Here is a 24,169-nt window from a genome sequence, read left to right on the forward strand (position 1 = left end):
ATAATGCTTATACTTCTTACGTTCTCAGAATAAGTCACCTCGCTTCTCCTTCTGAAGCAACCAAACTCTGGTTAGCCTTCTCATACTGTTTTGTTTGTTATTTCTCATAGTGACCCTGTCCCCTCCCCCTCAAATCCCAGCAGAGACGAAGAGAAACCTATTGACTCAGCTCCTTCAGCCAAGATCAGATCTGTCCCTACTGAGCAATCTGCAAAGGCATCTTTTACCCAAGAAGAAACGGGTTGCAGCGCCACCTGCTGGACACCCTGAGCTGTGCACACTTAGTTTCAAACAGCTCCTTGACTTAACAGCCAATTGAGACACCTCGGGGCAGGAGAAACCTTTTCAAGGAGGGCTCAGAATTTTGAGGGCGCCAATTTCCAGCTGCCCTGATTCCCCTGGGCTCGCTCCAGAGCGGATAGGCCTGGGAACATGCGGGCAGTAGGGCTACTTGCTGTCCTCCTCCCTGTCTTCCTGCTCTTTACTGGACACTCAGATTTGTAGGAAAAACATTCTCGTTACCTGTTGTCAAATGATTATTAGTACTGTAAGTGCATATTCACTTTTTACTTGAATCCAAGAGTCCTCTTTGCTCTTGTTTATTAAGAGCTTCTTTGCCAATTTATTTATAACCACAGACCTATAAAATCTTGATAAACTTAACAGGCAATGTGTTATAGATTCTATTCTTTTTTTTTCTTTTTCTGTATTTCCCACTGAACCCTGTCTCATTCCAGCAATAATCTCATTTATAGACACCTGTGGACAAAAAGGGCCACATACTACACCTGCTCAGGTGGACTTACAAACTCAGAGACTGAAAGTAACCACAGAGGATGGTCTGAAATGAAAACTTTCTAACGAAAAGTAGGTCATGGTGGGCAGTCATGTTCTAGGCTAGACTCTTCCCTGACAAAAGTCAACCTTGACCTTAACTGAGCCTGCCCACTATTGTCTTCCGCATCTACGATACTGTACCTTTGCAACGTCAGGGTAACGTCCCTTTTTCTGGCCCCTCCAGACACGACAACCGAGCCAGAGCAGAGATTACACATTCCCTCATTGCTGTTGTCATCACGTTAATTGTCGGCTGTTAACTATCCCGTACCCACCTGTGCAAAATCTGTGCCTATCACTTTACTTTTCCTTCTCTTTTATTATTTTTTATCCATTTATTTTTGTTACAGATGTTTCTCCTGTTCCCCCATTTATCATTTTAATTTGTATCCAATCCCAGATGTTTCTCCTCTTTGCTCTTTCTCATCTCCCTAATCTAGCACCAATGGATTTCATGTAACCCACTGACGCCTCCTCTTTTTATTATAATGTATAAAATAAGTTGCAAAACTGCCATTCTCTGGAGCATTATCTCAGTCCATTGAGGTTTTGCTTCCTGACAATTGTCAACAGTTTTGGCTCAAATAAACTCTTAACCAATTCTCTCTACACATTTGAATGTTTCTTATGTTGACAATACCTGAACTAATTTTTTATTTATTTATTATTTATTTATTTTTTTATCCTCACCCGAGGACACTTTTTCATTCTTTGTTCAGATAAGCAGGGGGGAGAGAGAGAAACATCGATGTGAAAGGGACACATCGAGTGGCTGCCACCCGCACAACCAACCAGGGCCGGGGACAAACTGCAACCGAGGTACATGCCCTTAGCGGGAACCGAACCCGGGTCTCTCCGGACCGCAGGCTGACGCTCTAACCGCTGAACCAAACCGGCCGGGGCTGAACTAATTTTTTAAAAGCACAATAGATATGATTAAAGAATACACTTCGATGAATTCCTGTTAATATCTAAAAGTCTTCACCCAAATGTAATATATTTAGTTGTTTTTAATCAATCATGTATTAATAATAATTGTCATGAGAATTTAATCAAGAAGAAAAATTTTAGCTCTTAGAACTTTCATTATAGGAAAGTAAATATTAATTTAAATATATTCTATTGCAGAGAAGTATGACAGGATCATCAATAAAAGACTATGCAGTATAAAAATGTTACAACTGAAAAAATTCTGTGAGAAATATAAATGGAGCCCTGGCCGGTTTGGCTCAGCGGTTAGAGCATCGGCCTGCGGTCTGGAGAGACCCGGGTTCGGTTCCCGCTAAGGGCACGTACCTCGGTTGCAGTTTGTCCCCGGCCCTGGTTGGTCGTGCGGGTGGCAGCCACTCGATGTGCCTCTTTCACGTCGATGTTTCTCTCTCTCTCTCTCTCTCTTCCTCTCTCTCCCTCCCACTCTATCTGTGCAAAAAATGGAAAAATGTCCTCGGGTGAGGATAAAAAAAAAAAAAAAAAAGAAATATAAATGGAAATACAATTTCAAAAAGAAAAAAGAAGTGAAATTTAATTGGGGAGGTCATTTTATTTAAATATATTTACAGGATGTAGGAAATTACATCCTTTGCAATTGTTACACTTGTTATTTAAAGAAAAAACTGAATGTGGGAGGGGTACAAGTTTTGCCAATATCTTTGGAAATACTCAAATGGAGATAGTCGTTACCCCAAGAATTGTTGTCAAGATTAAAAAGATAAGTAGTAGTCCTGGCCGGTTTGGCTCAACGGTTAGAGCGTCAGCCTGCAGGCCAGAGAGACTCAGGTTCGGTTCCCACTAAGGGCCTGTACCTCGGTTGCAGTTTGTCCTGGCCCCGGTTGGGGTCGTTTGGGAGGCAACCAGTCAATGTGTCTCTCTCACATCGATGTTTCTCTCTCTCTCTCTCTTCCTCCCTCTCTCCCTCTCGCTCTATCTAAAGATGAATGCAAAAAGTGTCCTCGGGTGAGGATAAAAAAAAAAAAGAAAAAGATAAGTAGTAGATCAAGAAATGAACGAAGGGTCTTCTGGAGTGGAACCTGGGAATGAAGACACCTACCAAGAAGGGCTCCTGGTGGCTAACTGGGCTCAACATTTAAAAAACAGAGCCTAGCCCTGGCCGGTTTGGCTCAGCGGTTAGAGCGTCGGCCTGCGGTCCAGAGAGACCCGGGTTCGGTTCCCGCTAAGGGCACGTACCTCGGTTGCAGTTTGTCTCCGGCCCTGGTCGGTCGTGCGGGTGGCAGCCACTCAATGTGTTCCTTTCACATCGATGTTTCTCTCTCTCTCTGTTCCTCTCTCTCCCTCCCACTCTACCTGAACAAAAAAATGGAAAAATGTCCTCGGGTGAGGATAAAAACAAAAACAAAAAAAACAGAGCCTAGCAGCTGATTCTAAACAGGAGCCTCTCACCTTACCCTCCTCAGGAAGAAGCCTGCACTGCTTGCCCACACTGTGTTCTTGCCATCTGAGCCAGCCCAGAAGTTCCTGGAATCCTATTCAACCAGTAGGACTGAGACTTTCCCTGTTTAATTGGAACTGCACAGTTATATCCTTATTAGCACCAATCAGACCAATCAAACTGCAAGGATTTGGAGTCCTCATTTACATGAGAATAGACCAATTGCATGAAGTTTCCTTATTCACTGCACCCCAAATTCAGGATTTCTGTTGACACTGAATTGGCCACAATGACCATTGGTTGACAGTCTGCCTTCCTTATTGATTCCTGGGGTTACTGGATTTAAACACTAAAATATTGGCAAGGGTGCTGGTGAAGGTGTTGGGAAAGAAGTCCGGTGTGAGATGGAAATGTGTGTGTGGCCAGCAAAATGTGCACCTGCTCAGGGCCCACCGGGAGGGGACCCCTCCGAAGTCAGAGGGTTCAGGGTGTGGGGTCCCCTTCGGACCTCAGAACCTCATTAGAGGTCACCGGGTCAGACCCCGACATTGAGGCCCCAGTCCAAGGCACCAAGTCAGCGTGAGCAAAAGGCCGGGAAGGAGACCACAGTCCCGGGACGCGCACTCAGCCCGGGATCGCGCCTCCAGGGGGCGGGGCGGAGGCAGGGCAGGGCGGAGTTATGCCTGTTCCCGGAAGAGGCCGGGGATTCGCGGGCAGGACGCTCCGGGGGCGGGGCGACGCTAGCTCTGAAAGAGCAGGGATTGGTGGGCGGAGCAGGCCACGCCAGGGGCGGGGCGACGTTAGCCCTGAAGGAGCAGGGATTGGTGGGCGGAGCAGGCCACGCCGGGGGCGGGGCGACGCTAGCCCAGAAGGAGCAGGGATTGGTGGGCGGAGCAGGCCACGCCGGGGGCGTGACTGGCGCACTCGGAGCGGGCCTGGCACGGCGGCTGCGGGCGGGTGAGCGGCCTTCGCGGGCTGGGCGGCGGGCAGACGGGGAGTCCCCGGGCCCCGGGTGTGGGAGGGGCTGAGGGCTCCGGGGGCAGCGGGCCGGGGAGGGGGTTTGCAGGGGCCGCGCCCACCGCTTGCTCGGCGTGGCCGGCGGTGCCCGGAAACGGGGGTGTCGTTCAAGCGCGGTCGGTGCGGAGTCCAGGCTCCGCGGGCGGCGGGGAAGGGCGCGCCCTCGGGCCCGAGGCCCGCGGCAAACGGAAGCCGCCCTCCCGCCCGCAGAGCCTTTGGCGAAGGCCCAGGTTGGTGATGCTGCTCGGCCCGGCGTCCGAGGGCCCGGGGTCTCCAGCCCCCGCCGGCTTAAAGCCTGGGGCGTGCAGCCTGCGGGCCCGAGCAGCTCGGTGGTGCCGTCAGCCTCAGTTTTCTCACCTGTGAAATGGAGGCGACCCCCCAGCCCGTCCCCTGCCCCCCGATGGGGTCCCGGGGCGTCGTCCGGGAGCTTGGTCGGTGTGAGCCGTGGAGAACCTGCACCTGTACGGGGCCCTCCCCGACCCACCTGTGTCGCCCCTGGTGTTTGCTCGGAGGAGTGAAGAATGATTTGTAAAACTGTGTTCGGGATAAAGCTCTAGATGGGGCGAATTGGAGGTTCCCGCCCCTGTTTTAGTGGGGGTTTTTGTTGTTTTGTTTTGCAGAGACTCCAGAGTCACGATTCAGACACTTGTTCGCTGTAAAACTTGCCAGGAGTTTAGTGGTCGACGAGTGATTTGTAGGTGGTGGTGGTGGCCCCAGGGCTGCCGGATCATTCCTGCTTCCCCTCCCACCAGTTTCACTATTGAAATTGTGTTACTCCCCAGGAACTTCAGGTTTCCCGAGCCGGGACGGGACTTACTTCAAAAGGATATTTGCTTTTGTTCACTCCAAAACAGCACTTTTTACTTGCGTACCAGATTGGGTTCGGCAGGTCCCAGTTAGCAGGGGAAGGGGAGGACAGGGATAGCCCAGCACTGTGAGTGGGAGGGAGGGAGGAGACCTGGCCTGGCCGGTTTTGACTGATTGGTAGTTCAGAGATGTTGCTGACTTTTGGCCCAGTCCTGGTGAGTTGGCTTCCAGTTTGGCCTGTTGACTCTCCTTGGGGGAAAGGTGCAGTCTGGGTACTTTCACCTTTGAGTGGCTCTACTGGAAGGCCATGGGCTAATTTGCCTGCAGAGAGCATGATATGAATGAGAATATACCACAGTGGGTTTGGAACTTGTGGTATTTGATGACCAGGAACCCAAATAATGCCCAGCCCCGGCCGGTTTGGCTCAGCGGTTAGAGCATCAGCCTGCGGACCAGAGAGACCTGGGTTCGGTTCCTGCTAAGGGCACGTACCTCCGGCCCTGGTTGGGTTGTGCGGGTGGCAACCACTCGATGTGTCCCTTTCACGTCGATGTTTCTCTCCCTCCCTCCCACTCTCTCTGAACAAAAAAATGGAAAAATGTCTTCAGGTGAGGATAAAAAAAAAGCCCAGCATAGCATACTGGCATAGACAGCTTCCTGTTTACATTCTTGGTGATAGACGGATGACAATGAACACCCATGAAGTTTCTCTGTAGCATCCACGGGCTGTCTTGCTGGCTCTTTCGGATAAGGGCTTCAGAAGCCATCTGGGCGGGCTGGGAGGTTTGTGCTCTCTGCTCCGTGGCCGGTGTCTGAAGAGGAGGAAAGAGGCACCGAGAATAAGCAGTCTGATCCGCTCTCGCCGAGCAGCTGCCCTGCTTCATGTCACAGTGGACACGGGCTCCCCTGTTCCGAAGTCACATTGGAATCTGATACCAAACAAAATACGCTCTTAAACTACAGTGTGTCGGTGCCCAGGCACCAGCATTCTAGACGTGGCGGGATCCTGTGAGTCTGCGTGGAGCCCTTTGCAACCACGCATGGCATCCGAATCGTCAGTTGAAGGAATGGGACAGCAGTTTTGAAAGTCCCAGTACACAGCAGAATCGTGGTTTTCACATGCATTCCAGATTGTAAAGGTGACTCGTGACAGGATTTCTTTTCCCCGCATGTGTGGGGTGGAGTGGGATGTGCTGGGTCTCCCACGTGGGAAAGCGGGTGTTAGAAATGCACAGGGCAACGGGGAGCAGATACTTGGAGCTACTGATCCTAGCGAGGCCTTGGTGGAGGCTCTGTGTGTGGACTTGGGCAGGCTCTGGACTCAGGCTGTCAACTTTCTTGGAGTTTATCTGCCTGTCCGTGGTTTCTTTGCTGTGTGGTGCGCTCGCTTGTGGCTGTGAGACAGGCTGAGACATTTTTTCTGGGATCCTCGGAGCGAGGACTGCCTCCTGGTCATAGCAATGGAAAGTTCTCTGTGTGTTTCAAGAGAGTAAAATTAAATGAAACATTTAAGTGCTGATAAGTCAGTGTTACTGGGAAGTGCCTACTTTTAATTTTCATCAGATTGTCTTCAGCTCAGGCAGGCCCTTCCTTCATTATCTGCCATTGTCACACAATTTGGGGTACATTTTCCTTCTGAAAAAGTGGGGAGGTGAACCTGAGACTCGCTGCATCCCCACTTTCGCTTCTGCCTCTGCGGTCACTTCCTGGAACCCTCTTGATGACTGCGGCAGGAGGGTGGGGCAGGAATTCCTGACCCTGAGGAATCCAGGGCTTTTCCTTCAGTTGGGCCCTGTAGAGGCAGGACTGACAGGTCGCTGTTCCTTCCAAGAATCTCCGAGGTCTGCCCTCTGGTTGGAAGATGTCGGTGCTCACTGCCCTGTTTAAGTACGTGGATGAAAATCAGGATCGCTACATTAAGGTAAGAGACTATTTATTTAATCTAATAAACTTGAAATCCCGTTTAGTCCCTTGGGGCTCAGGGAAACTGATTAGAGTTACACTGTTTAAGCCAAGTGTGAAAGGCAGACAGATGCTCGTGATCTCTCTTGTGTGTGCAGTCTGAAAAGGGGCTCGAGAAGCAGCGAGTGGAACAGTGGTGGCCAGGGGCTGCGGGAAGTGGGGAGTTGTTGGGCACAGAGCACACTCTGTTTCAGATGAGTACGTTCTGGGGGTTTAATGTACCGCACGGTGACTGCAGTTAGCGATACTGTGTTAGAACCTTGGGTTTGCTGACAGAGTAGTAGTTCTCAAGTGTTCTCACAGCAAAAAAATAGTAACTAAAAACTGTCTGTCTGTGTGTGTGTGTAGTTGTGTACAGGGTGGGGCAAAAACAGGTGTACAGTTGTTTGTATGGAAAATACTACAATAATAAATAACAGTTCATGAGAATGAACTGTTTCGCTTACAGCTGTAAACCTACTTTTGCCCCAGTTTGTACATGTAAGTCTGGAGATGTCTTCCTTTACCTCCTCATTACAGCATAGAAGTTACATTTCTGTCTTTTGACAGAAAGTCTTAATATGTGTTTCTCGAAATAGAGCTAATCTGACTCTTGAGATTAATTTAAAGAATCATACTTTAAAGTTATTCTTGGTGGACACGTTTCAGATTAAATCTTTAGAGCTCTCATTCCAAAAACTATACTTTGGAGAACTTGGCCATCGTCAGGATGATAACTAAGCTAACCTGAATTGAAAAATCTTGGGTATTTTCTGTGTCCCTCAGTTGTAGTTTTGTTAGATTCAGATATATAGGTATTTATGGACTTTGTATATTTCACATTTATCTCATGCTTAACAGTTAAAACTAAACATTCGTACATGTTTCCGTTATGCTATAGTTCTTGCTACAGGGTCAGTAAAAGCAGGGTTTAAAAATCTTAGCAAAAAAGCAGGTGTGATGGACCTGTCCCCCCACATCTGGCCAGATGCTCAGCACGGAGTGGCCACGGTGCAGGGCTCCTGGAACACGGCACACGTGCCTTTCTTCCTCACGGAGCACCTTTTGAGAATCCCTTTCTGCTCATTGTCCACAAACAGAAGCTTGCGGAATGGGTGGCCATCCAGAGCGTGTCCGCGTGGCCCGAGAAGAGAGGGGAAATCCGAAGGATGATGGAAGTCGCCGCGGCGGACATCAAGCAGCTGGGCGGCTCTGTGGAGCTGGTGGACATTGGGAAACAGAAGGTATGAGCGTCGCTCAGATGCCCTGCTGGTCTGTGAACAGGCCGACTGGGTGCCGTCCCCGTGCGGTCTCTCCAGGTGGACTGGGCGAGGGCTCCGCGTCCTCGGCGTTTCTCTCCAGGAAGGGGCTGCGGAGAGCGCCCCAGGACAGGTTAGAGGCACCTTAGAAAACAGCTGGGGTTCCCCAGAAATCAGTCTGCTTTCAAACGAGGCAGTTACACTCTGTCCACAAGGTGTGAACGTGGAGGCTCCCACTGCCCCCTCACTCTGTCTGCACCGTCCCAGCCGCTGGGAACAGTGCTGTGTCCTGAAAGAGGACTCTGCGTGGGGCTGGGCTCCCACGGGCGACTTTGGTTTGTTTTCTCCCTGACTGGAGTGAACAGTCACTCACACCTCATCCGATGAGTCTGGTTCTGTGTGGATTACGTTTCGTGCCATGTACTTTCAAAGTTGCGGAATCATTTTATATTGTAGGATGTGGCAAGGTTTGCTTTATCTTGATTCTCTTTTTGTTGTTATTGTTAATCCTCACCTGAGTATATTCTTCCATTGATCTTTAGAGAGAGTGGAAGGGAAGGAGGGGTTAGGGAGGGGGGGAGAGAGAGAGAGAGAGAGAGAGAGAGAAGCATCAATGCAGGAAAGACACATGGATTGGTTGCCTCCTGCATGACCTCAGCAGGGTCAGGGATGGAACCCGCAACCCAGGTATGTGCCCTTGACCAGGAATCGAACCCTTAACCCTTCAGTGCTCAGGCCAGTGTTCCAACCACTGAGCCAAACAGGCCAGGGCTATCTCAGTTCTCTTGCCTGGTGATTTAACTATCAGTTGAGGTCATTGTCCCCAGATTTTACTTGTGGACATTCATTCCAGTCTGCTCTTTTCATGAATGGAAACACCCAGAGGCCCGGGTGGGCTGTGTCTCCACTGGGAACACATTAGTTCATGGCAAAGGAGACTAAAACCTGGGCCTCCTGTTCCAGTCTGGTGATTTTGTGAGGGCTGCACAGGGGTACTCGTGGGGCTACTGAGAGTTACTTACACTGAGTATTTGTGAGTGGAGTTTACTGGAAAGAAATCTACAGTCCTATAAAAATTCCAGCAGCCTGGCATGTTCCCAGATGTACGTGTACAGCTGGAGGTGCTCAGAGCCCCTGGAGCTTGGGGGAAACTTTCATCAGCCCATCACCAGCCTCGCTCTGATAGGCTTATCACTTTTTTTTATCCTCACCTGAGTACATTTTTGCATTTATCTTCAGATAGAGCGGGGAGAGAGAGAGGGAGAGCAACATCAATGTGAGAGAGTCACATCGACTGGCTGCCACCCATACGACCCCAACCAGGGCTGGGGACAAACTGCAACCGAGGTACATGCCCTCAGCAGGAACCGAACCCGGGTCTCTCTGGTCCACGGGCTGACACTCTAACCGCTGAGCCAAACCGGCCGGGGCAGGCTTGTCACTTTTACTGGCTGTTTGTTTACCTCTTGATTGTAAATAGTTGGTTTAGCTTCATTACCAGTTTAGTCTGTGATTATTTATTTTTATTTTTTTTATCCTCACGCAAGGATATTCTTGCATTTTTGTCTTGAGACAGAGCGGGAGGGAGAGAGGGAACGAAGAGAGAGAGAGAGAGAAACATCGATGCGAGAGAGACACGAGTGTGTTGCCACCCACACGACCCCAACCAGGGCCAGGGACAAACTGCAACCGAGGTATGTGCCCTTAGCGGGAACCGAACCCGGGCCTCTCTGGTCCGCAGGCTGATGCTCTAACCGCTGAGCCAAACCGGCCGGGGCTAGTCTGTTTATTAATGTGTGTTTTCATAAAGACTTGGCTGGTAGCTGGCTACTGATGACACACGGGCATGAATCTTCTCACCTGGCAGCTGACAGAGCAGGATGTGCTTCCCCCCCCTGCCTCCTGCAGCCACCGCCGGCCCTTTGCTTGTGTGCTTGGTAATGTGACAGGTGTCCCTGCTGGGATAGGAGCTGGGAGAGCAGGGACAGGGTGCAGGGCCGGGCTTCAAGGTGGTGGTTGGAGAGGTGAGCTGATGTGGGCGTGGGAGGAGCCTGAGTCTGCCTTCGCACCCCACATTGCTGTCCCAGAGAGAAGGCGTGGTCAGTGCGCGGACCCCATCCTCACGGGACCGTGGGAGCCCAGCACCACCAGCTCAGTGTGCTCGCTCACCCGGCCCCTGTGGCCTAGTCCCTGCGTCTGCTCTATGGCCCTTTGTGCAGAACTGTGGTCTATGCACAGGTTTTCAAACACCCACCTCCTGCTATAAGATCACAGTAGTTTTTATCCATTATTTTAGAAAAGACTGAACTAAGTTGCTCCTCAAAGTTGCCTTTCATAAGTTGTTTTGTTGTATAAAAGTTAAACAAATCAATCTGCCTTTAAAAATTTACCAAATTGCCTGCAGTTGGTAAACATAATTCAGTCTTTGTACTCTGGATTATAGGAAAGTAATTTCCTGTTAATTAATGACTCCGTTGAGCAATATGATCTTAAACCCTACAATGGAGTCATTGATGAGAAGGGACAAGAGCTCGAGGTATTTTTATAATGTCGCATGAACACCGGGTTTTCAGACCAAGGCTGTCCTCACTGGCTTCCCTCTTCCCTCGCAGCTCCCTGATGGCTCAGAGATACCACTTCCTCCCATTCTGCTCGGCAAGCTGGGCTCCGACCCCCGCAAGAAAACCGTGTGCATCTACGGCCATCTGGACGTGCAGCCGGCAGCCCTGGAGGACGGCTGGGACAGCGAGCCCTTCACCCTGGTGGAGCGAGACGGTAAGGACATGCCCCAGGAGGAGCAGCGCTCCAGAGCCGCCCCTCTCAGCACGGCCACCCGCACCGCCCTTGGCTGTCCTCCCAGAACATACTGTTCTGACACAATGCAGAAGTCGGCTTCCAGAAGCGTCACGCGTGTGCACCGTCACAGGAGCACGGGCGAGCCTTCCCGTCCTGTGGAACAGGCTTTGTGGCCTCGGATCAGCCAGGCTTCCCTCTGTTTTGATTGAGGCAGTGCAGCCCCCAGACACCTGTCGTCCAGTGACAGCCGATTTCTAGATGCTTCCATGCGCCTCTGAGATGCCAGGGAAGCGTTTGTCTTCCCTGCCCCTGGCTGCCCTGGGTGGGGATGGAGACCACTCAGTCAGGAGCGCCACCCTGCCAGGCATGCCTGCCCTCCTTCCCCGATCCTCAGGTTTGCGCCCTGACAGTCTGAGCCAGTACGGAAGCCCGACCTCGCGCCCTCGGGCGCCCGGGCTCTGCACTGAAGGCCCCCCTGGGTGCACGGCCCAGCCTCCGACGAGCCCTGGGCGTGCACAGTGCGGCCTTCTGCCCTGAGCGGGGCGGCCCCGGGGAAATTCCGTTCCCGCACGTGGGCTGTGCAGTGCGGCTCCGCCCGGGTGATGATGGCCCTAAGCCTCATACTGCTCGGGCTGGGTCATGTTGAAACTGCAAACATTGCAGTCCTGGAAGTGAGGAAGTCTGGCTGACCAGGACAGGGAAGCTGGGCCCCGGGCAGGCACGGGCGGCCACATGCCCTGCTTGCGTCCTGCTCTGCGCCACATGGCAGCGGCCAGGAGGAAGGCCCCGCCTCGTTTCCCAGCCGGGACACCCTGTAGGAGGGCTCCAGGACCGGTGCAGAGGGGTGGGGCTGCCCCTCACTGAGGAGCAGCACTGTGCTGTCACGTTCAGTGATGCCCTGGGGAAGCAAAGACAAGCATCCGTTCTGTTCTTTATCAAATTAGATGTCCAGGTTGGGTGGGATGAGATTGTTGTTCTCTTGATAAGGTGGCTTCCTCCCTGTGCCCAGTTCTCCCCCCCCTCACTCCTCACTGGTCGTGGAAGTAGGTGTTAACGAGCAGTCCACGGATAGCAGGCTCCTGGACCTGGGTCTGAAGTCTGCCCTGAGTCAGCAGGGTCGTGAGCACTGCTAACAGCTCTGCCCGCGGGGGACGGTGGGGACGGAGCTTCCACGGCCACCGCAGAGGACAGCCGTTCCCGCTCATTCCAGCAGCAGTGCAGGCTGGGACTCCAGCCCCTTGTCGAGGGAAACAGGACACATGTGAGGACTCGCTCCCGGCTGTCTCCTTGTCATCGTAACGTTATGAATTTGCTGGTTGTGTTCCAGGCAAACTGTACGGGAGAGGTTCGACCGATGACAAGGGACCCGTGGCCGGCTGGGTGAACGCCCTGGAAGCGTTTCAGAAAACGGGTCATGTATGTCATCCGCCGAGCTGTGCAGTTCACCCCGTCCATCTGAGGGTCACAGAGCTGGGCTTGTCAAGGTCAAAGACCCCTGGGCTGTGAGACAGCGATCTTCCCCCAAGTGGTAGCCCAGTGACTCCGATTGTAGACAGGTTGTGCTCCACCTTCATGGAACTTCGGCTGTAATTGCTTTACAGCGTTCAAGGGTCACACTGCAGATGACTCAGCAGGAACGAGGCCGCACGCGAGGGACCCACCTGCCTGGGAGAGGCCTGGCCACGCTTACAGGCTGGGACGGTGTACATGCCCTTACTTTCTCTGCGTGTTCACAGCCTGCTAAAGTACAGTTTCTTTTTGTTTTTTTATCCTCACCCGAGGACATTTTTCCATTTTTTTCTTCAGATAGAGTGGGAGGGAGAGAGAGAGAAACATCAATGTGAAAGGGACACATCGAGTGGCTGCCACCTGCACAACCCAACCAGGGCCGGGGACAAACTGCAACCGAGGCACGTGCCCTTAGCGGGAACTGAACCCGGGTCTCTCTAGACCGCAGGCCGACGCTCTAACCGCTGAGCCAAACCGGCCAGGGCAATACATTTTCTTTTTAAAAATATATTTCCTGAACTAGAAAATACTCCTGTTGAAAGTTTGTAAAGTACAGAGAGAAGTAGAAAAAAGTTGCTTAGAACCTCAACCCTGCGAGGCTTGATATTTTGTTACTGATCTTTTCAGCTATTTTTAACCTAATTGTGATCAAGTGTACAGATGGGTTTTGCATCTCGCTTTTATCTTGTGTCATGAAATCAGATTTATAAGAGAAGCATTTTTGTCGGAGGGAAATGGTACAGCTGATTAGGGTCCCGGACCCTCTGGCCCAGGGACCCATTTTGGACAAGAGGGAGCTGAGACCCAAAACCACTGGCTCCCACGGCCGCCACGTGCTGGGCTCAGGGACCGGGGGCCACTGAGGGGAGGGGCCCTGTGCAGAACAGAGCCACCCGGAGCAGCCGCACTTACTGCCGCATAAGCCAAGGTCCTGAGGAGGGTGCCACCCGAGGGGCAGAGGGGGGAGGGGCGCTGTGCCATGAGCCGCACTGGCCCGGCGGTTCTGAACAGGGCTGTGCAGACGAGATCCCCAGTAAGGGCCCTCCCGTGCCGCAGCCTGCTCTTCGTTTCTCCCGTGTGGAGGTCACCTGCCTCGCCGCCCAGCACTGGCGAGACCTGGAAAGCAAATGACAGATAGGCCTTTATTGTGGGCAGCCGGAGGTCACAGTGCAGAGCACCTCCTAAATCACCAAGAGGCGCCCTTCCCTCTTCGCACCGGCGGTGGCCACAGGTGCATTTGTGCCCTGGCCTTCGGAGAGCTGTGAGGCTCCGCCCCAGACTCCTGGCCGCCGGGTGAGCGCGGAGATCCCTGTGCCGCGGAAACTGGTCACTGCCGGACAGCTTGTGAGCTCTCAGGGAGGGCGCAGCTGTGGCCGAGCCAGGCTTGTTCCCCGACAGCCCAGCAGCTGGGGGCGGGGGTCACTGTGGGCCCCACACAGCCCACCAGAGTGCTTGGGCTGGGGACAGTGGTGCTTTTTAAATATTTGGTGACTTCCTGTCTGTCGCCTCAGAACTGAAGGTGCATGAAAGGTGGACGCCTGCTGACACTCCTTCCCTGTCACAGGAAATCCCTGTCAACGTCCGCTTCTGTCTGGAGGGCATGGAGGAGTCGGGCTCCGAGGGCCTGGACGAGCTCATCTTTGCCCAGAAAGACACTTTCTTTAAGGACGTGGACTACGTCTGCATTTCCGACAACTACTGGCTGGGGAAGAAGAAGCCGTGCATCACCTACGGCCTCAGGGGCATCTGCTACTTTTTCATTGAGGTATACGCCCAGCCCCGCATGGTCCGGGTCCCCCCGCCCGTAGCCAGCGCCCCTCCCTGGCCCGAAGCTGCAGGAGCGGGAAGTGGGCGAAGGCCTGTGGTGCCCACCCCTGCGTGGCAGGAACCAGCATGGTGCTCCAGGCACGTGCCACCAGGCAGCCTCCGCTGTCTTGCAGCAGCTGAGCAAAGATCAAGTCCAAGTCCATGTAGGAAGACAGGCTTGCAGAGCGTTTTAAAAGTGAAAGTGTTCATATTTCAACCCTTAAGCTTTTATTTCTTGACTGAGTGACCGACCTTGAGGGAGTTGAGACGATGCACTCGACACACAAGCCCAGGAGGACAGACCTGCCACTCCCTGTCTGGTGGGCTGAGCCTCGGTCTACAGAGAAGGGTAGGGGCTCGTGCTGCACAGGTGACTGGTGATGAAACTGCGTGAGGGCGGTTTATGGACTCAGAAGTGCCGCGAGTGAACGTAGTTGGTGCGCTGAGTGCTCACTGCCAGGCACCGTCCTGCCTGCTGTGTGAATAGCCCGAGGACACAGGAGCTGGGGGGGCGAGCAGTCTGCTCCGTGCCACAGGCGATGCCCAGAGCCCCTCCTGCCTCACCTGCTCCACAGCGCGGCAGTGGGCGGGGCCTGACCCAGGTCCTCCGGCTCTGGGTCCTACTGGCTCTTTTTCCTGGTAACTGTACCCTTTCCCGTAGCTAGGTGCAGGGTCTTCCTGAAGCCTCTGGAAAAGGCTCTGAGTGCGAGGGTGGTTGCCCTGCAGCTTCTTCCACCTGTGCTCAGCGCTCCTAGTCCCTGTGCTCAGCGCTCCTAGTCCCTGTGCTGAGCAGTCCTAGTCCACCTGTGCTCAGCGCTCCTAGTCCACCTGTGCTGAGCAGTCCTAGTCCACCCGTGCTCAGCGCTCCTAGTCCACCCGTGCTCAGCGCTCCTAGTCCACCTGTGCTCAGCGCTCCTAGTCCACCTGTGCTCAGCGCTCCTAGTCCACCTGTGCTCAGCGCTCCTAGTCCACCCGTGCTCAGCGCTCCTAGTCCCTGTGCTCAGCGCTCCTAGTCCACCTGTGCTCAGCGCTCCTAGTCCACCTGTGCTCAGCGCTCCTAGTCCACCCGTGCTCAGCGCTCCTAGTCCACCCGTGCTCAGCGCTCCTAGTCCACCCGTGCTCAGCGCTCCTAGTCCACCCGTGCTCAGCGCTCCTAGTCCACCCGTGCTCAGCGCTCCTAGTCCACCTGTGCTCAGCGCTCCTAGTCCACCTGTGCTGAGCAGTCCTAGTCCACCTGTGCTCAGCGCTCCTAGTCCACCTGTGCTCAGCGCTCCTAGTCCACCCGTGCTCAGCGCTCCTAGTCCCTGTGCTCAGCGCTCCTAGTCCCTGTGCTCAGCGCTCCTAGTCCACCCGTGCTCAGCGCTCCTAGTCCACCTGTGCTCAGCGCTCCTAGTCCACCTGTGCTCAGCGCTCCTAGTCCACCTGTGCTCAGCGCTCCTAGTCCACCTGTGCTCAGCGCTCCTAGTCCACCTGTGCTCAGCGCTCCTAGTCCACCTGTGCTCAGCGCTCCTAGTCCACCTGTGCTCAGCGCTCCTAGTCCACCCGTGCTCAGCGCTCCTAGTCCACCTGTGCTCAGTGTTTCTAGTCCACCTGTGCTCAGCGCTCCTAGTCCCTGTGCTCAGCGCTCCTAGTCCCTGTGCTCAGCGCTCCTAGTCCACCCGTGCTCAGCGCTCCTAGTCCACCTGTGCTCAGCGCTCCTAGTCCCTGTGCTCAGCGCTCCTAGTCCACCTGTGCTCAGTGTTTCTAGTCCACCTGTGCTCAGCGCTCCTGGTCCCTGTGCTCAGCGCTCCTAGTCCACCCGTGCTCAGCGCTCCTAGTCCACCTGTGCTCAGCGCTCCTAGTCCCTGTGCTCAGCGCTCCTAGTCCCTGTGCTCAGCGCTCCTAGTCCACCCGTGCTCAGCGCTCCTAGTCCCTGTGCTCAGCGCTCCTAGTCCACCTGTGCTCAGCGCTCCTAGTCCACCTGTGCTCAGCGTTTCTAGTCCACCTGTGCTCAGCGCTCCTAGTCCACCTGTGCTCAGCGCTCCTAGTCCACCTGTGCTCAGCGCTCCTAGTCCACCTGTGCTCAGTGTTTCTAGTTCACCTGTGGTCGTTATTCCTAATTTACCTGTGGTTAGTATTTCGAGTTCACCTGTGCTCAGTGTTCCTAGTTCACCTGTGGTCGTTATTCTTACTTTACCTGTGGTTAGTATTTCCAAAAGTATTTTGTGGTGTTTCAAGTTTTATAATTTAGGAAATGCCTTGCTTTGCTCATTGAGAAAGCAAATTTTGATTTTAAAGATTGCCTGTCGGGTCTTGTGAATGACTTTAGTTCAGTTTACTGTCACATGGTGAGAACAGGTCCCACTCAGCAGGTAACAGAGCGGCCTCTGTTCCGTGCAGGTGGAATGCAGTGACAAAGACCTGCACTCTGGGGTGTACGGGGGCTCGGTGCATGAGGCCATGACAGATCTCATCACGTTGATGGGTAAGCGCTGTTCCGTAGGTACTGGGGGACTTGGGAGAGGGCTGGGGTGTTTCCAGGCTATTGTTGGCATCCGGTGCTTCCCAGGTCTCCGTCAACCACTTCCTGTCCCTCGCACTCCCGCCCTCTGCTCCTGGTTCCCTGTGGAAGGCTGGGCATGGCTTCCACCTCCCTCTTCCTCGCACCCGTCTCCTGTGTCAGCGCACCCCGCCTTGCCTCCATGACCCAGCTCCACACCCCTGCTCCATCGGGCCCTGTCTGGCCCACCCCCTAGAGTCACACAGCTGTTCTTTCTCTGGACACGTTGTGTGTCACCTCTCAGATGGCATCTGCTCATCTGTTTGACGTTGTAGCTGCCACAGCACGGGCTCCTGCGTGGTCAGGCCTGTGAGTGAGAGCCCAGCTCCCTCTTCCTCGCTCCTGTTGCCTCGCTGCCATCTGTGCTCCTGGGACTGGAGTCTACTCTGTCCCCTCTCCAGTTCCTCCTCAGCTTGGGAGCAGCGAGTTCCTGGTGGAATGCGCATTGAAAAGCAGTGTCCGTGTTGGAGTGTTGTGGTTGTTGGAGCAGGCCTAGGCCGCTCTGCTCACTGTGTCCTGGTCTGGGACCATCAGTAGCTCCCTTCCCTTTCATATCTGTCCCTTTGTCTTAAAATGGGAAGGTGGTACTGTCCACCTCACTGGGGTGATATGGTAGTTAAGTGACTCGAGCTCAAGTATCTGAGCAGTCACGTGTGCCCAGGAAGCGGCACCTTCAGGCCCTTGCACCAGGACTCCTGGCCCTGCCGGCTCTGTGGCCGCAGCGGGCTCCCCGTGCTGGCTCCCCGGGATGGGCTCCCCGTGCTGGGCTCCCCGGGCTGGCTCCCCGGGCTGGGCTCCCTGGTCTGGGCTCCCCGGGCTGGGCTTCCTGTGCTGGTTCCCTGGGCTGGGCTCCCCGGGCTGGGCTCCCTGGTCTGGGGTCCCCGGGCTGGGCTCCCCGGGCTGGCTCCCGGGCTGGGCTCCCTGGTCTGGGGTCCCGTGCTTGCATGCTGAGTACTCACCCCTGCCCCTCTCCTCCAGGCTGCTTGGTGGACCGGAAGGGGAAGATCCTCATCCCTGGCATCAACGAGGCTGTGGCCTCTGTGACGGAGGAGGAGCTGGGGCTCTACAAGCAGATCGACTTCGACCTGGAGGAGTACGCCAAGGACGTGGGGGTGCAGACCCTGCTGCATGGCTGCAAGGTGCTGCCTGGCCACACTGGGACCTGTCTGTCCACCGAGCCTCCCCACGGGCCCTGTGCAGGGATCCCCATGGGAGCAGAGGAGCTGACAGAGATCCGGGCATTTCTGGGGGCACCTGAGCCATCAGATGGTGCAGACCCCAGAAGCAGACACTCCCGGGCTGGGTGCTGAGAGGTGTTAGAGTGTCAGGCATTGACTGGTCACGGTGTAGGTCCTGGGGTTGGAGCAGAGAGTCTCGAGACAGGTCGCTCTCGCCCGCTGGATACGTAGGACAGTGTCCAGCCTAGGCAGAGGGGTGGGAGGCCTGCCTGGCAGAGCCATGGCCGGTGCGGACAGCGCCGAACGTTCTCCGAGCGCGTGGGGGCTGTGCTGTGACTGCAGGTTCGTCCCCTCCTGGTCTGAGGTCGGTGTGAGCTCGCGCTCCGTTCAGCCAGTGTTAACTGAACTCCCGCCACGGGCCCTGGGACACGGAGTACAGGCCGGCTTGGCCCTTGCCCGTCATCTCTCAGACGGGCAGAGACGTGGAAAAGCGTGTGTGGGCCGCGTGGATGTCCAGAGCTCTGAGTCCCTGCGAGGGCAGTAAGGTCCGTGGGAGGCGGGAGGGTCAGAGCCTGGAGCAGGGCCTGACCTGTCCCTGTTTGGGGGCAGGGCGAGCTAGGAAAGGCCTGGGGTTAGCCCTGCAATGCCTGGCGGAAAGGTTCCGACCCGCCACAGCTGTGTGCTCTCCCAGGCGGGCTCGTGGTCAGCTTCGAGAGGGCGGAGCGGCTGGGACCGCACTCGGACAGAGTGGCGGGGCTGCTGGTGGCGCTGAGGTGGTGAAGTCAGGAGCAGTCAGGCTGCTATGGGGACAGACCCCTGAGCTGGAGTCGTGGGGACGCGGAGGTGGGTGAGGGGCTGTCTTAGACTCAGGATGCGTCAGGAAGAATTGAGCAGGTGGAGCAGAGAAGGCCCCCCCGGAGGTAGTCTGTTGGGCCCTGATGCCGTGGACCAGGTCAGAGTCCCAGGGAGGGATGAGGCTGGGAAAATGTGGGTTCTGAACCAACTTCTATTTCCTTCTGCTTTGCTGCCTTCAAATCAATGCTGGCTCTTATGTAAGGTGTCACTTTCGGGCCACGTGTATTCTTCAAAGTGTCACTGAGCTCTTTGGTTCACAAACAAGAACTCCCCAAGGGTGAAGTGGCTCGGTCAGGTGTCTGCCTACCAGCTGCTCGGGCCACGGGTCCTCCCCTTTCCCATCCGCGCTGCTGAGCAGCTGGGCCCGCTGGGGCCGCGTCAGTCACGTGCTTGAGAGGCAGAAGGCTGCCTTGTGCCCGTCCCTCGGCAGGGGCGGTGCTTGTCCACGGTCGTGGGCTCAGCACAGTGGCTCGTCCCAGGTTCCGTGCCCTTGGTTCCAGGGAGGGTCTGCAGGTGGCCTGGGCTGTGCCTCCCTCTCCCTCATGGCACCGCCGGCCCCCAGGAGCCTTGGTGTCTGTGGGACGGTGCACCTGCCCTGGATTCCACGGAGCTGGCGGGAACCCTGGCTCTCGTCATCCGTCTTGTTAGTCCCAGTGGTCCAGAGCTGCTGGAGGCGTGGACAGGCTGCACTCGGGCGGTGAGAGCGCAGAGCCCCCTCGTGGGGCGGCTCCACCACCAGCCCCGGGGTTCTGCACCTCCTTCCTGCGCTGTGCCGACCCGCACCGCTGTGTCTGAGGGGCCTCCCAGGTGACATTGCAGTCTCTTCCGGAAGCAGAGTGCGGTCCCCTGACCCGCCCTGCCGCTCTCTGCAGGAGGACATCCTGATGCACAGATGGCGGTACCCGTCCCTCTCCCTGCACGGGATCGAAGGCGCCTTCTCCGGCTCAGGGGCCAAGACCGTGATTCCCAGGAAGGTGGTCGGCAAGTTCTCCATCAGGCTGGTGCCCAACATGATTCCTGAGGTGGTCAGCGAGCAGGCACGTGTGGCGCGGGGCGGGGGCGCGGGAGGGGCGGCTGTGCACCGGCAGAGACTTGGGGGCCGAAAACTTTCCTCCAAACGACTGAAAAACACAGACCCTAAACCCACATGTGCCCACCTCTCAGCTCTGACCCGCCCCATAATTACTAGAATAAGCAGTTCAGAAACTGACCAAAGGTAAAGGCCATATGGAAACGTCACAAATGTAAGTGACCTTTGTCATGGCTGAGGCGTGCCAACCCTGACCTTTGACCTCGTCCTAGGGCTTCAGGGCCAGATGCTGACTTTGGGTCCGATGTGTGGTGCTGAGAGAGCAAGGGAGCCGCCCCGGGCCGTGCTGAGGACGGAGGGGAGGGCGGTTCTGGTGGTGCAGCCCGCAGGCTCCCAGGAGCAGCGCCCAGATGGGGGTTGGAGGTCGGGATCGGGGGCCTCCCGGTGGGCCTGGACATGAGGACTGGAGTTTTGTCATCATGGGGTGTCTGGATTGGCACCTGGTTGCATTTTTGTTCTGGATACGATCTTTTTTACTCTTTTTTTCCCTCACCAGAGGACATTTTTCCATTTTTTGTTCAGATAGAGTGGGAGGGAGAGAGAGGAAGAGAGAGAGAGAGAAAGATCCATGTGAGAGACACATCGAGTGGCTGCCACCCACACGACCCCAACTGGGACTGGAGACAAACTGCAACCGAGGTACATGCCCTTAGCAGGGACCGAACCCGGGTCTCTCTGGACTGCAGGCCGACACTCTAACCGCTGAGCCAAACTGGCCAGGGCCTGGATACGATCTTTTTTATAAAGCAAGTCAAAGAACATATTTTCAGACTTGGTTTAAATATTATCATCATATGAGAACATCTACAAAAGGGTGAAGTGCTCAATATTAAAACTACCTTTACCTGCCTTTTAATTCTTGATAAAATCCCTTTTTCTGTAGTCATGCAAATCATGTTTAGCAGCAGAAAATGAAACCCATCGTAGATCCATTGTAGACTCTCTAGACCCACGCAGACCTGCTGTGGACTCGCTGTAGACTCTAGACCCACGCAGACCTGCTGTGGACTCGCTGTAGACTCTAGACCCACGCAGACCTGCTGTGGACTCGCTGTAGACTCTAGACGCACGCAGACCTGCTGTGGACTCGCTGTAGACTCTAGGCCCACGCAGACCTGCTGTGGACTCTCTGTAGACTCTAGACGCACACAGACCTGCTGTGGACTCGCTGTAGACTCTAGACGCACGCAGACCTGCTGTGGACTCGCTGTAGACTCGTGGTGGAGTCACTGTGGGCCTGCTGTAGAGTAAATAGATCACCCGCCGTGGATCAGGCGCTGAGCTTGATGATACATTATGTCTCTTCTGTTTGTGGTTCAGGTTACAAAGTACTTGACTAAGAAGTTTGCTGAGCTGCAGAGCCCCAACAAGTTCAAGGTGTACATGGGCCATGGCGGGAAGCCCTGGGTGTCCGACTTCAACCACCCCCACTACATGGCCGGGAGAAGAGCTCTGAAGACAGGTCAGGAACCCCGTGGGGTGACGCCAGCGCCTTCGGTGCATCCGCCCGGGCTCGGCCCCACCGTGTGGGCCGGGGCTGCAGCGCCAGCCGGCCTCCGTGGGCTGCTGCCCAGCCTTGCACAGCGTCACCTCTTGCTGCAGGTAGTGCGTCTGGGGGTCCCGCCCCCAGGCTCACATTTCTTCTCTCCTTCACCTAGTGTTTGGTGTTGAGCCGGACTTAACCCGGGAAGGCGGCAGCATCCCTGTGACCCTGACTTTCCAGGAGGCCACAGGCAGGAGCGTCATGCTGTTGCCTGTGGGGTCCGCGGACGATGGTGCCCACTCCCAGAATGAGAAGCTCAACAGGTGAGGCCCCGGGCCCTTGGTCTTGAATCTGGGCTTGTCTCCTTGGGGGCCCAGTGAGAAGTCCGGCGGAAGCCAGGCAGCCCTCCCTCCTCCACACCGCCCGCCCGGCGGCAAGGGAGGAGGCCTCGTGAGCCCCGCCGTGGACGTGGCCGTTGTTCGCTGTGCGGTCGCCCAGTGGTCGGTGTGTCTGCTCCCTGCAACCCCCGGAGGCCTCGCGCCATTGCTGGCTCACAGCCACTGCCCACGTTCCTGGCTCACGGAGAGGTGGTGGGGTCTGTACCAACAGACGCAAGTTCTCTCGGAGAGACCCCCACGGCAGGGAGGCCCGGAGGAGGGGAAACCGCTGAGGGGAGCAGAAAGCAGGGCCGCCTTGCGGTCAGGGACTGAGCCAGGCAGAGAGCCGCGTGGAAGGCGGAGGGGAGGGACTGAGACCTGGGTCCTAGGACACGAGGCGGAGGCTTCTGCTCCAAACAGACAGGGTGGACCATGGTCAAGGCAGGTCCTTTCATAGTCGGGCGAGGTGAGTCCCGTATGTTCGATGAGACCAGGGCCAGGGCCGGTCCCTGCGGGGACAGTTGTGCTGGACCTGCACTTAGAGCCAGGTGCCCCGACTGAAGCAGGACAGTGGGGTCCCTCAGAATGCCACAGGTGTGCTGGGCCTGGGCCACCAGCCCACGGTGACTGTTCTCCATCAGGCACAACTACATAGAAGGAACCAAGGTGCTGGCTGCATACCTGTACGAGGTGTCTCAGCTGCAGGACTGAGCGCCCGCGCCCGGGTGCCCCGAAGCCGCCCGCCTCGCCCACAGCCTCTTCTGATCACTCCGGAAAGCAGTCTGTCTCCTTCCTGTCACAGCCCACACAGGCGTCCAGGAATGGACGCGGGAGCACCAGCCTGGCCCAGGGGTGTCGTGACCTCCCCCGGGCAGTTGCACACAGTGACCTTGAGCGTCCTCTGGCCTCTCCGGAGCCAGCGTGCTGTCGGTCTCGGCACAGGCTCTGCAGAGAGGCTGGCTGACATCTCTTCGGGCTGAACGGGGGCCGTGCTGGTCCTGGCCCCGCCTGTGCCTCCGGTTCAGGGTCCGGCACACCTGGAGTTCCTGTCGGGTGTCTGACACCTGAGGGCCCCCCTTCCTGATCCCTGTGTGGTGGTGTCCTTTTCTGAGCACTGTAACCCTGACGCCATCTCCTGCCTTCTCTCACTAACCCTCCACTCCTGAGCCTAACTGGAAGGACACTGGTCTGTCTGCTGATAAATAAAAAGTACAAATGGAGCCTCTGGCGCATCGCTGCCCACTGACTCGCTCGGCACAGTCCCTGCGGGGGTGGGGCGGCTCCTCGCCCAGGCCCCCTGAGCTGTTGGGAAGTGTCTGTCCCGTCCCCACGCCTTCTGCTGCCTGCTCACCAGAAATCAGGCCGAATTGGTTTAAGCAAATGGATTGTGCATTGGCCCAACTGATAGAAAGCCCAGAATAAACGGGAAGCGGCTTTGTTTCAAAGTCTGTATTTTGTCCACTTGGCTGACCACCTTGACTCAGGTCAGAACGGGGATGGGGTGCTGGTTATTGGGCAGTCGTGTCCTTAACAGAACGGTGGAAGTCGTCCGTCAGCCTCATGACCTCTGACGGCTTCGCTCCCTGGCCCTCCCCTGCCCGCGAGTGGCCTGCACAGCACCCTGCAGCCTGTGGTCTGCTTGTGCCCCCCCCCCCCCCCCGGCCAGTCCTCAGGAGGCTTGGGCCGCAGGCGGCACCCGTCACAGATGCTCTCGGAGAAGCGTAGCCGAGGCCCTGCGACCGGACCCCATGTGTCCTCTGCTTCCGGCTACTCTGCCCACGCTGCCACTAACAGACGTGCAGCGGCCTGTTCTCACGTAGCGAGAGGCCCAACAAGCCCTGGCTGGGAGGCTCAGTGGGCGAGAGTGTCGTCCCGATACGCCAAGGTTGCAGGTTCAGTCCCCGATCAGGGCACATAAAAGAAGCAACCAATGAGTGCAGAAATAAGTAGACGACAAATTGACATTACTTTCTTGCCCCCTGCCTCATATATATATATATATATATTTTTTTTTTTTTCTTTTAATAAAATGGCAGAACTCTGCTGGGCCGAGGAAAGAAGGGGCTAAGGAGCCTTGGTGACCTGAGGGAAAGTCAAGGTCATTCTGCTCTTGTTCCTTTTTGGCGTCTGGGTCAGGAAGGTCACGCCAGACCTGGGAGGGTCTGTAAACCGTAATGTGCTCATCAGACCAACCAAGGCTTCACCTCGACATTCCTCTGTGCCCCACGGGGTCCGAGCAGCCAGGCCGGAGCTGGTGTGGGAGCCGTGCCCAGTGCCATCTCATGGTCG

General features: G+C 55.7%; 1 protein-coding gene across 4 annotated transcripts; it reads left to right on the forward strand.

Annotated features, from left to right (window-relative positions):
* The first annotated feature begins 4,115 nt into the window (after nt 1-4,115).
* Nucleotides 4,116-23,098, forward strand: CNDP2 (carnosine dipeptidase 2). Of its 4 annotated transcripts, none has more exons than XM_036245322.1 (12): nt 4,116-4,180; nt 6,879-6,968; nt 8,089-8,232; nt 10,860-11,022; nt 12,371-12,459; nt 14,117-14,317; nt 16,738-16,822; nt 17,876-18,036; nt 19,803-19,967; nt 21,341-21,482; nt 21,679-21,826; nt 22,522-23,098. In XM_036245322.1, the coding sequence occupies exons 2-12, from the start codon at nt 6,909-6,911 to the stop codon at nt 22,589-22,591; spliced, it is 1,428 nt and encodes a 475-aa protein (XP_036101215.1). In that variant the 5' UTR covers nt 4,116-4,180; nt 6,879-6,908; the 3' UTR covers nt 22,592-23,098. The 4 variants fall into 4 exon arrangements, with proteins under 4 accessions (XP_036101215.1, XP_036101219.1, XP_036101216.1 ...); XM_036245326.1 differs by lacking the exon at nt 4,116-4,180 and adding an exon at nt 4,438-4,470; XM_036245323.1 differs by lacking the exon at nt 4,116-4,180 and adding an exon at nt 4,603-4,934.
* The last annotated feature ends 1,071 nt before the right edge of the window (nt 23,099-24,169 follow it).

The sequence above is a fragment of the Molossus molossus genome, unplaced genomic scaffold (genome assembly GCF_014108415.1).
Source record: "Molossus molossus isolate mMolMol1 unplaced genomic scaffold, mMolMol1.p scaffold_m16_p_6, whole genome shotgun sequence".
NCBI lineage: Eukaryota > Metazoa > Chordata > Mammalia > Chiroptera > Molossidae > Molossus > Molossus molossus.

Bases quoted from the DNA above. Each gene is read 5' to 3' on its own strand.
- CNDP2 (XM_036245322.1), top strand. From the start codon at position 6,909: ATGTCGGTGCTCACTGCCCTGTTTAAGTACGTGGATGAAAATCAGGAT. The intron at 14,318-16,737 runs GTATACGCCCAG...TGTTCCGTGCAG, and splicing joins TCTGCTACTTTTTCATTGAG to GTGGAATGCAGTGACAAAGA. The intron at 21,483-21,678 runs GTCAGGAACCCC...TCCTTCACCTAG, and splicing joins GAGAAGAGCTCTGAAGACAG to TGTTTGGTGTTGAGCCGGAC.